Source organism: Sus scrofa, chromosome 8 (genome assembly GCF_054392235.1).
Source record: "Sus scrofa isolate SSC_HxYL_T2T_F1_AM1 chromosome 8, Sscrofa_HxYL_maternal_Yorkshire_Landrace_v2.0, whole genome shotgun sequence".
Taxonomy (NCBI): domain Eukaryota; kingdom Metazoa; phylum Chordata; class Mammalia; order Artiodactyla; family Suidae; genus Sus; species Sus scrofa.
The window spans coordinates 65,957,198-65,970,224 of NC_139390.1; the positions used below are offsets into that span (position 1 = coordinate 65,957,198).

Genomic DNA, 13,027 nt, shown 5'->3' on the forward strand with positions numbered 1-13,027 from the left:
AAGGAAAAAAAGTTAACATAAAAAAAGACACAGAGACATTTATCTTAAGTAAAGGTGGGAACCGGGGGACTCAAGGTCTCAGGGACCAAGAGCCCTGCCTCAAGAAACCACACTGCTTTTATTGTGCTCTTTAGATGAGATCAAGTGAGGAGTGGCTATGGGTGGATGATACAGGGTTTGTTTACTATTATATAAGTTCTTTTACTATTTAAAAAGCCACTTAGGTGGTAAAGGGTTAAGCTCTTACTCTGACCTCTAGGCACATAAGTCACTTATGCCTTTAGGTCTTTGTTCTTAAACTTAAGTCATTTACCAGCACTGTGACTGTTTTTCCAAGCAGGAAGATGGGATAAAGTAAGACAAGAAGATGGGATAAAGTAAAGAAGGACAAGATGGAGTTTTCAAGAAAACATGTCTTGCCACAGGAAAGGACTGAAGATTTGAAGTCCTAACACTAGATTTTTTAAAGGTCACCTCAACAAAACGGTAAAGACCAAGGGATGGTTCAAAGCAATCACCCATTTCATCCTGATGTCTTCTGAAGTCATTTTTCAGCATGGATTTGAGAATATAAATTTGTTTATAGCGTATTTTGAGTTGAAATTGCTAGCAGGAAATTGACTTAATGTATACATGACTATGCTTTCTTTCCAGGAAAGAACAATGTCATCACATGAGCAAGCAGGAAAAAAGTGCCATTTCTCAAATTAGCCCATTCCTCACATAAATGACTGTCAATTCCATTTCACTCTTTAATATAATTGTATAATTCTTGCCAATATGTGAAAATTATCTAACAAAGACCATCCCTTCTTCAAGTTCAAATATTTTAAAGAATAAAAATAAAATTGTGAATTATAAAACATTGATGGCATATTCTACTTGATGGGTAGCAACCAAGAAACATGACAAATAAAAAGATTACATAAAAATAAAAGTAAGCTAAAATTATGAATTTGGGACATATCTTTTCAAAATTTAAAATAATCATCTGTTGATTTATATATAAATTTAACACACTCTTATTCATTTATTCCATTTAAAAATTTATATTTACTCAACACAATTACTGAATAACCCCTATAACTAAGGTACCTACTAAAATGTGAAAACATGTTATTAGAATCTCAGGATTCTAGAGTCAAAGCAAATTAATTCCAGCTTGATTTGAGGGCACAGAGGATATGCTTTACTGCTCCCTTTTTGACAAAGTCTAAGTTTGGGGCAATTGACAATATAAATCCAGGATCAATATCAATTCCCTAGTTCTAGATATGTCACCAATAAAGGTTAGCAACACAATTTCCTATGCAAAAGCAGAGCAAATACCTTTATCACAAAATTGAAGAAAACATTGAGAACCCTTATGCTTTATAATAATGTTTTTACTATTTTGATAAATATCTTAAATGCATTAATTGATCATTAGTTTATTTCATAAATGGTATAGAACACCTACCATGTGACACATGTCTGAGCTAGCTGTGGTGAATAACAAAAAGATCCCACAAACTGGAGAGGAAGACATAAGAGAACAGGCAATGGTGATATAAGGTGATGAATCGAAGTCAGCATCCCAGAGAAGAGGAAGAGGAAGGGTCTGCTCAGGAATTTCAGATCTTACTCGGCAGATGATAGGAAGGCACTGAGCTTCGAGGAAAGGTAATTGTTTCACATTTAAAAAAAATTACTCTGATTGAAAGTTTGGGAAAAAAATGGAAAATATAATAGAGAAATAGAAGACTAGAAATAGAAAAACCAGTTGGATTCTTTCAGGAAATAAAATTAAAAATTGTTTCAGGAAAAACAACAGTGTTTGGCACTAAAGACATGATTATGAAGATGGAGAGAAGGAATGTGATGTGAGATGAAAAAAAAGAGAAAAGATGTAGCTAAAGTGATTGATTTGATGTTGATTTCAGTGAAGAGAATATTACAGTTGACTCTGAGGAACTGCATGACACTGCAGGCCGATTCAAATTCACCTTGCTGTACAGTGGGAAAATTAAAAATAAAAAAATAAAAAAAAACCAAATTCACCATATGTAAAACTCACTGACATGAACACCCATCATATGTATTTATCATTTCAACACCTAACATTGCATTACTAATTCGATATATAGATTATTCTCTACAAAGAATATTCAAATATTGATCCATTCCTCATTAGTGCATTCATTCAGTTATTAATCTGTCAAGTGTTTATTGAAGATAAGGCCCATCATGCATGATGAGCTATGAGGTGGAAGATTGGAACTAAAATGGAACGGACACACGATGCCAGTAGGAGCTACTAGAGAGACCATGCAGTGTCTTATATTCAATGCATTATTTACCATTCATCTAAGAAAAACCGACAAACTTCCAAGAATTTTAAACAGAGGAGGAGAGGTAGTGTCATTACTACACTTATGTTCTGAAAAGGTTATCATGACTGCAATGTGAAAAAACAAATGGATCAAAGCTTGCTAAAGGAGAAAGCTTGCTAGGAGAGTGTTTTTAGGAGATACAGTTCATGGTATTAAGCAGCAGGATGGCGAGGTAACGAATATGGAAAAGAATAGATAAAGATATTTAGAAGACAAGCTTGGCAAAAAAAAAAAAGGAAAGGAGAGAAGAGAAAGGGGGTTATGAAGATTTCTGGTTTGAATTACTATATGGATAGAACTACCATTTTCTGAGATAGGCAACATAGGAAGGGGGGAGTTTCATATAGGGAAGATCGTATTTTTGAGATTCCTTTAAAATTTACAAAAGACAGATCTCAGAGGCAGTTGGATAAACAGTGTGTTCCAAATAGACTGGTATGCTTGACCTGAAAAAGAAGAGTGCTTCTATTTTCTCTGGGAAGTGAAATATAACATCAGGGATGGAGCAGGAAATAAAGGAAGTTGAAGTCTGTGAAGAAAAAAAAGAAAAAAGAAGTTTTAAACAGCTGAATGAATGAATGAATTAGCCAAAGAAATATAAGAAGGTTGACAAGCAATGTGGAGAGAAGTATCATGAATTGATAGCAGAGCTTGTTTTCACTGGACTTCAAGTCAGGATATGTACAAGACATCATTAGGTCCATTCATGACTGGGAAGTTGTCCCAAAGGCATGGTTTTTAAAAGTGAGAAATAAGGATGTTTGTTATCTCTGTAAGAGTACAATTGCAATTTTTCCTCAAATTTAATTTCGATTAATAAAGGAAAATGAAGAAAGAAGAATCCTGAAATACTGAGATAAATTAGAATCATATATGTTTTCTTATGGTGCTGAAGAAGGAATAAAATGGAAATAATAGAATAAGCAAAGTAATACTGGAGTGAGAGATTTTGGAGAAAGAGCCGTGGTTATGATAGGGTACAAAGTGTGATTGTGGGAGAGAGATGCTGAATAAATCAAAAAACTGCATAAAACAGATCATTGGAGGGTGATATATTGATGTGGCTTTCAAATTAGTCAAGATGAAGGCAAGGCTAATAAATAAGGTACCTACACTTTTGCTAAGTAGGAAGGATAATCAGGTCAGAGATTATCAGCAACCAAGAAGGAATAGAAGCTTGATTTTCAAAGGCGCAAAAATGAGTATAGGGTGTCATGGACTGAACTGCTGCTCTTTCTCTAATTTGCATGTTGAAATCCTCACCCCTAGTACCTCAGAATGCAACTATATTTGGAGATAAGTTCTTTAAAAAGGTATTTAAGATTAAATGAGGTGATGAGGGTGGGCCAATTCAATATGACTGGTGTCCTCCTAAGAAGAGACAGATCACAGCTGCCCACAGAAGGAAGGTAATGTGACGATATAGGGAGAAGACAGCTATTTATACATCAAGGAAGGAGGCCTCAGAAGAAACAACTCTGTGATACCTTGATGTAGGATTCCTAGCCTCCAGAACTGTAAGAAAGTTTCTGTTTCAGCCACTCAGTCAGTGGTACTTAGCTGTGGCACCAAACTTAAGACAGGGGAGTTAGAGGAAAAATGACCTGAAAGCAGCCGCAGAGAGCTACTACCCCCATCCTTGGCCCTGAGGTTCATGGTGTTCAATAAAAGAAAGAACACCCACTTAAAAGTACTACAGGAGAAACTAGTCTTCACAGTTTCATGTATGGCAAGTAGGCAGAGTAGTACTCAGCAAAACATTTGAACATACAGAGGGTAACATGAGTATCTTTCTATTTCCAATAATTTGAACTCGACTTTAAGGAAGAAAGTCATCAAAGGAGATCAAAGTCTCCTAGCATCTGAGGTCAGGACATAAGCCAACGGCATGAACCCTTCTGAAAGGCACTCCTAAGTACGAACTACATAGTTTAATTAAGTGAATCATTTAGATCAGTCCAGATATAGATAGTCAACTTTGATATCATTTGGTCTGGCATAGAACAGAGAGAAAACCAACAAGCTCTCTTTCACATTTCTTCTATTTTCACACTGACTAAAATATGGGATGCTTAAAAAAGAAAAAAAAAAGATTTGCTATACATTTTCAATCAGGATAATGGGAAAGAAAAAGAAAAATGAAGGCAGACACACTAATTCACCTGTGGAAGGTCATAAATTTCCTTAGGAGAAAGAGATCTTAGAGGCCAAGCTAGAAAGATAGGAAAAAGAAATACTGATACACCCAGGTACAAATCCTTTTAAAGATTAGTATAGAAAAGTGAAGATACCGGAGTTCTTTTCTTAGAGAATGTGCTTAGGACTCAGGTTGATTTAAGAGACTATAATGAGATTTCCCAAAATAAGCTGAATTGACTTCCTAGGAGGGAAACAAAATGAAGATATGTTTGAGGCTCTCTCTGAAAGCACAGAAAAAAGTTAGTAATTGGAGAATTTGGGGAACTTATTTTTCATGAGTGGATCAATTTCATTAGAGGTGAACATAGTTGAAAGAGAGAAAGCTAGAAAACCATGGATGAATACCTGTGAAACTATTTAATAGTTTCAAAGGGATAGAGTTATTGCACACGGGGAATCAGTTCTGCCCTGTGGGAAGGTTCAGAGAAGATGAAAAGATTATAGAAGAAAGACCAAATCCACTAAAAATAAGCCAGATGAAATAATTTGTTAAAGACTGTTATAAAATTTTAACTTCTATATGAAAATTCCACCATCAGAAAAGGAAAAGATGTTTTGTTTATTTCATTTGTTTCTTAGTTTGTTTAACATAATGGATGCTTTGGAGAAACCTTATATTCATTGACTTTCAAAGAAACCAACAAGGCAGAGTACAGAGGAGTACACTCAGGGAATAAATGTCTCAACCTGAAACAAAGAAAAAGGAAATAATTTTTAAAATTAAACCAATAATATGGTATTTTCCCTATCTAAACCATACAAGAAACATGTGCAAAAAAGAAGTAGATTGGACTTTTTTGAACTTAAATTTGGGTGAGGATTAGAGTAAATCAGGGAAAAATGGAAGCCTTGGGAAATGGAATCATTGTGGTTAATGGAGGTTGAATGTTTTTCTGGTGCTTCTGGAATGGCTAATAAAGGATATTATGGCTTTGGAAAATTAAACTCTGAAGTGAGGTACAACTTTGTGAAGCAGCAAAAATACGTATTTTTTCATTCCTTGAGTTGCTGAACATATAAGTTTAGAAATGTCAATAACAGCACTGTAAATTCAGGAATCTGTTAAGAGTGGCCCTCTGGTTAGTTCAGTGAGAAAACCAGAAGAAACCCTCCTTAGAGGGAGTAGCAGTAAGCTCTACAGAACAAGGCAAAAGTGTGGGTTTCTCTTGTATTGAAAAAAGAGAAGGGTATATTTTTGGGCTTGTGTGGAATCAGGACAATGAAAGTCCCTTGAAGAGTCAGCTGCTACAAAGGTGAAGTACCCTACCCTCCAGGGAAGGCAGAATCTCTGATACCAGAAAGAGCTCACAAAAAGCCCAGCTTTGTAGTGTGGAGCTGATGAAGAACTGTTTTTATTTCTTATTCACCCAGGGCAAATTTGGAGCAGTGGAAAACGGGAAAAGTTTGGGGTTAGGATAACTCCCTTTAGCAGTAGAAGGCGGCTCAGGCTAAAGCAACTAATATTAGTATATAAATAAATTTCTATTGCTGAAAAGGGTTAATATATATTGGTGAATTTAAGATTTAGCATCTTCAAAATTAAATTCCTCTATTCAGGAAGGAAATTTCATTTTGTATCATAATTTCTTTCCAGAAATGTTACAGTGAGGTATGATTCATGTTGTGAATGGCCCCTTTCACATGGTATAGTTGGTAGCAAGTATTTGATAAGGATTCAGTCAATTTTGGATACAATTAAACTTAATATCTCATGTCACATTAAACACCCTTCTGTCAACCAATACCAAATTCTTCATCTCTCCACCCTCATACTCTCAAAAGGGTGAGACTATCTACATTCAAATCCCAGTTCATAATATGATTTGGGGGCAGACACTCTCCTTGGACCTCAGTTTTATTTTGTGTAATTACTTTGCAAGGCTGTTAGGTTTAAATGAGTTGTTCTACATGAGGTGCCTGGAATATTACATGTATACAGTAGGTGTGCTTTAGAGTGCATGAGATACACTATGTAAGTATTACATTCATCAGTACTGATGAGAATATGGGCATTCTGAGGATCTCATTTTACCCCTGCGTATTAAAGACCAGAGTCCTGCTCTAGCTTTTCTCCTGAACTATGCACTTTGCTCGCTATGGCCTGGCTATAGGGGAAACACACCTACCTCCCAAGCAGCCCTAACTCAACCCCTCTCTTAGATTTTGACAGTAGTAGAGGCCAGACAGAATAGGAGATCCCATTTTGGTCCACAGGTCTATGCCAAGGTTCTGATTTAGAATTCTCCCTAATAATCGGCATTAGAAAGTTAAGAAATTACACATCTATTGAATAGTTGATTCCAAATAAGTAATTTAATTAATTAAGCAGCTTCTCTAGGAACCTCATGGAGTAGAAGTGGAGATATTTGGCAGGATTCATGGTTCAAGCATTTCTGAGTTCTGAAGAATAACAGCAATAAAACAACATTCAATCCTCATTCTTAACTTTAACACAAAATCTTTGATGTTTAGCATATTTTTAAATATGTGGAAAGTTATGAAATGCCATAAAGGAAAAATAGTACAAAATAACAAAGTTTAAAATTGTTTATAAAACAAACTTCTGGTCCTCATTGCCTACAATAATAGAGTACCATAAGTACCTTACGTAACAAGATCTTGTTAGTGGCATTCCTTAAAGAAAATGATATAACTTTCTCATTATAAAATATTCTCTCCTTTTTTTCTCATGAAATCACAACCTTCATGTTAATACATTCCTAAGTAATATAGTCTGGTCAGAAATACTATCATTCTCTAGTTCGTAACACTGAAAGATCAATTTTGGATATTTTGGGTTTCAGCTCTGGGGGTGTATATAATGCATTCTGATAACCAAATTCCTTAAATGCCACCATCCCTCATTTTACATTGTTTACCATTGAATCAGTAAAATCCATTTAGAGTCAAAGAATACATTTAAACTCAGGATACTGACCAGTCCTTTTCTTGGCTTCCTCTGCTCAGTTTCACCCTCAAATTAGGGGACTTTTTAATAGTTAGCTATGTGCAAAACTAAAGATTAGTTAATCTCTCAAAGCTCAGTTGCCAAAAGAGATCTAGCATTGTTCCCCTGAAGTTTCTTGGCTGTAAGACACTGTCTTCAATATGGCAAACCTCCCTACACATGTACCAAAAACACTAGAGAACATGAAAGGGCACAACCAACAGCTTCTGCCTTACCATTTCTGTTTACCTGCATAAATTACTTTCACTACTTGGTGTCAAATATCCAACAGGGTTCTGAAAAGGCTTTTGTCCAAAAGACCACTGAAAAAAATTTTGCACAGAGAAGTATAAGCAAGAAGAAACTTTCTGGAGTGAAAATTGATCAAATTTACAAAGTAAGCAATTTGTATTGAAGTATGTTTTGACTTACAAGTGTGTGTTAGTTTCAGGTGTACAGCAAAGTGATTCAGTAGTACAGAGATGACAGAGTATATATATCTATATTCTTTTTTCTACTATTTTTCATTATAGTTTATAAAATAAGCATTTTATATTTCCTTGATTCAGTAATTCAGACTGTAGGTGTTTTAACTAAGTATATATTCAAAGAAATATGCAAAGAGATGTATGGTCATTGTAGTAGTTTTGTTGCTTTTGCTGCTGTTTGTTGACAAAGTAAAAACAGTCTGAATATCTATCAATACTTCAAGAAAAAATGCTTATTTTGCTAATTTGATCCATTTTCCCTCCAGAAATTTTTTCCCTATTTATACTTCTATGTGCAAATTACCTATCAATAGGAGATTGGGTAACTAAAGTAAATACCTTTAAACACAAAAATGCTACATAGTAGTTAAAAAGAATTTAGAAAATTTGTATGTATTAAAATGGTTCAAAAGAGATTAATTGAAAAGATTACAGAGAACATATACAGTATGATTTCATTTCTATTTTATATACAAAAACTCTTGAAGGGTAGACATTAAATCATTAACAGATGCTATAATTCAGAGCTGAAAACCAGTGAAGACTTCCACTTTATACGGTTTTGTATTAATATCTTACAGTTAAGTCTGTATATATTCATATATTCTTCCAACAAAGAGGGAAAAACGAGAAAAGCATGGGTCTCTCGGGGTGATTTTCTCTAGTCTTATAATATTCACTGCGATTCTAACATGGATTGTGTAAAACCAGCTAGTCAGTATTCAGAGTACTTTTATAATCTCAGAAAGATGAAGCAATGTCTGCAGAACAAGCTCATTTTAAAAGGTCACCAACACAGAATACTGAGTAGTGCTTAGTGAAGAAGAGCACTGAAGGAGAGACATGTGCTGGGGTGAGACAAACTTGGACAATAAATTGCCCATGTCCCAATTTTTGCTAGTAGCTAGGGTGTCTTACAACATTTAAAGTAACATCTGAGAAGCCAGAATTAAGAGGATGGACTAATCACAGCAAAAGAATACGTTTATATAGTTCTCTATTTTCCCACACCAGTGTTAAAATTAGGTAAATCACCAACTATGTTGTTACTGTACCTGTTGATAGACTAAAGTATCCGATTCCTGCTGTTTTTTTCTGATACCCAGAGTTAGCACAAGCCATTTCTGCAAGCAGTTTCAACAATAAAACAACATCAAGCAATGTAACTGCTGCTTGAAAAAGCCAAAAGATACAATTAATAAAAGAATCTCACACAAAAGCAAATAAGGGAAGAAAAAAACCTTTCCTATCTAACCACCCATTCCTCTCAAGATTCATACATGTTCCCCTCCCTTTTGTTATCCTACCACCAAAATTTCCATATCTGAAATTCAAAGCAACCCTAAATTAAACCATATACAGGCAACTAAATACTAGTTTTTCACTTCCCATGACCTCCACATTTTATGTATTTTCCTTTTAAACAAATGGCTTTCATTTGTGATAAGTGACTAAAATTGAGTTCTCCTTGTTGAGTTCTCCTTGTTGAGAAGGGGGTGTGTGTGTCTAATTTACTGCACAGAGTAGCACTAGGTATGCAAGAAAAAAATATTCTGGAGACTAGTGGTCATAAGGCTTTTAAAAGCTACTGGCACTAAAGTAAATGGTCAACACTTTCATCTGTATGGTGAATAAACTTTGGTATTAACAGCCCTTATAAATATCTACTCATGAACTGGTGTTTAAAACTGCTTTCCCATTCCAAACTGTGCAGACATGCAAAGGGTTTCTTATTTGGAAAAATGCAGTACATTACTGAGTAGCTATTGAGCTGCCTATGATGTAGCTAAAAAATACAAATAGTTCCACTTACCAGGGCCTCTCCAGAGGATTTTAAAGACCACAATTTGCTGCCTTCTAATTCTGGATTTCTGGAATAAAAATAAGACATCTTTGGAATGAAGGAGTTTTATAATCTACTTGTAAAGCTACTGCCAGCAAATAAAGCCTATTTAATTTCATTTAACATTCAGAGTGGCATTTCTTATGAGAAATTTAGTCCTACCAAAATTATATGGCCATGTTTTTGTTGAGTTTCAGTCCTATAGGAAGAGCTCATTCTACTGTACATTCATCTAATTGAATATTTTCCACTGACAGTCAAACTAGGATTGTATTATTTGGCCAACAGCCAGATGTAAAGTTGGGGAGAGTTGTGTCATGTTCAGAGTGCTCCAAGACTGCAGTAAATTTGTGAAGCAAAACTGACTGACATGGGCTCAGGAAATACACTGTCGAATCTTCGTGATTTGAAATAACTTTTATTCCAGTCTCAAGATACAAACTACATAACTAGACTAAGCTATTTGCTATTAGGAGATTATCATTACAGGAACATTCCAATAATTAGTCTGAGTTTTTCTCTCATAAGCATATTTATGAGCTACAAAAACATACTTGTACACACACACATCACACATCAATACCTATATCCACATGAACTATGGAGTATTAATGTGGCAATGTTGAAACATGGATATATTGATGTATAGTGTGTATTTCATCATATTTTTAAAAATATACATTACATATATACATACAATACAAACCTCTATTAGATAATTCTGGAAAGATACATTATAAATTATCATATAAAAAATGTTCGGAAATGAGTGCTAGGAGTTGGGGTTGGATGAGAGAAACCTTTATTTTCCAGTAAATGCTTCTTTGAACTATTAATTTTATTTTGAGCAGTATTTACAATTTTATATAAATATTTATATACGGGATTGAAGAAAAGATGGCATTAATCTTGATTTCAGTTAAATATTAATTTTATATAAAAATCAAGAAAAATTAATTCTGGAACAAAATTAACAACTACACGCCGAGCAATCTTCAACCAAATGGACCAGAAACCTTCAAAAAGATATCCTACTCCAGAAGACAAAGAGGAGGCCACATCAAGAGGTAGGAGGGGTGATTACATGATGTAAGAAACCCCATACCTCCCGGGTGGGAAGACCCACAGACTGGAAAGTAACTGTATCACAGAAACTCACCTACAGGAGTGAGAGTTCTGAGCCCCACAGCAAACCCCCACGTGTGGGGATCTGGCACTGGAGAAAGAGCCCCCGGAGCATCTGGCATTGAAGGCCAGTGGGGCTGGTGTGCAGGAGCTCCATGGGACTGCAGGAAGTGGGGAACAAATTGTTGGAAGGTGCACACAAACGTTCTCATGCTCTGGGTGCCAGGGCAAAGCAGGGTCTCTGTGGGGAACTGGGTCGGGCCTGGCTGTGGTTCTTGGAGGACCACCTGGGAAAATAGGGGTGAATGTGGCTTGTTGGGGGGAAGGACATTGGAAGCAAAGCTCTTGGGAATCTTCATAAGCAGGTGTTTCTCTGGAGGTGGCCATTTTGGGAAAATCTGGCCCACCCACCAGCACTGAGAAGCACCAGGCCAAACAACAATCCAGGTGGGATCACAGCCCCGTCCACCAGTAAACAGGCTGCCTAAAGCACCCCCAGGCATACAGTCACCTCCAATCTCACCCAGACAAAAAGGCCCATCCTCCAGATGGTTAGGAATCAGCTCCACATACCAGTGGGCAGGCAGCAGTGACTCCCATCAGGAAGCCTACAGCACGCCCCCCCTACCAGCTTCAGCCACAAGGGGGGGGCAGAGGCCAGAAGTAAGAGAGGCCACAACTCTACTATCTGTGAAATGGTCACCATACCAAAAGCCTACAAAAATGAAAAAACAGAGAACTAGAACTCAGACAAGAGGAAAAGAAAAAAAACCCCAGAAAACCAGCTAAGTGATCAGGAGATTCTCAGCCTTCAGGAAAAAGACTTTATTTAGACTGTTGATGCTAAAGATGATGCAAGACACTGGAAATAAACTGGAGGCAAAGATGGATAACTTACAGGAAACCCTGACCAAAGAGACACAAGATATAAAACTTAAACAAGAAGAGATGCAGGAGTTCCCGTCGTGGCGCAGTGGTTAACGAATCCGACTAGGAACCATGAGGTTGCGGGTTCGGTCCCTGCCTTGCTCAGTGGGTTAACGATCCGGCGTTGCCTTGAGCTGTGGTGTAGGTTGCAGACGCGGCTCGGATCCCGCGTTGCTGTGGGTCTGGCGTAGGCCGGTGGCTACAGCTCCGATTCTACCCCTAGCCTGGGAACCTCCATATGCCTCGGGAGCGGCGCAAGAAATAGCAACAACAACAACAAAAAAAGACAAAAAGGAATAAGACAAAAAAAAAAAAAAAAAAAAAAAGAAGAGATGCAAAATACAATAACTGAAATAAAGAATTCACTAGAAGCAGTTAACAGCAGAATACAGGAGGCAGAAGAACGAATAAGCAAGGTGGAGGACAGATTAGTGGAAATTATAGAAAAGAGAAAGAAGATTGAAAACAAATGAAGAGAGTCTCAGAGAACTCTGGGACAACATCAAAAGCACCAACATCCATATTTTAGGGGTGCCAGAAAGGAGAAGTGAGAGAAGAAGGGACAGAAAAATATTCCAAGAGATAATAGCCAAAAACTTCCCTAACATGGGAAAAGAACCACTCACTCAACTCCAGGAAGCACATTGAGTACCGTATAAAATAAATCCAAGGAGGAAAACCCCGAGACACCTATTCATCAAACTGACCAAAATTAAAGAAAATACTGAAAGCAGCTAGGGAAAAGAAACAACATACACAGGAATCCCAATAAAGTTATCAGCAGATTTTTCAGCAGAAACTCTGCAGGCCAGAAGGGAGTGGCATGATATACTTAACATGATGAAAGGAAAAAACCTCCAACCAAGATTACTTTACCCAGCATGCTCTCATTCAGATTTGGAGGAGAAATCAAAACCTTCACAGATAAGCAAAAACTAAGAGAATTCAGCAAAACTAAACCAGCTTTACAACAAATACTAAAGGAACTTCTCTAGGCAGAAGAGAAAAGGCCGCAACAGGAAACAAAAATACCACAACGGACAAGGCTCACCAGTAAAGGTATACATACAGTAAAGATATGAAATCATTCATGCACAATTATGCCACCAAAATCAGAAATCATGAG

General features: G+C 36.5%; 1 protein-coding gene across 4 annotated transcripts in view; it reads right to left on the minus strand.

The window, feature by feature from the left end:
* LOC110262110 (uncharacterized) overlaps window positions 1–13,027 on the minus strand; it is a 476,065-nt gene that overhangs the window by 273,569 nt on the left and 189,469 nt on the right. For all 4 annotated transcript variants that reach the window (XR_014812609.1, XR_002346687.2, XM_084972344.1 and 1 more), the window contains one exon: window positions 9,820–9,877. Coding sequence is in view for 2 of the 4 variants with exons in the window: in XM_084972344.1 (XP_084828470.1) it covers window positions 9,820–9,877 (58 nt within the window). In the remaining 2 variants the exon portion in view is untranslated. The remainder of the gene's footprint in view (window positions 1–9,819; window positions 9,878–13,027) is intronic.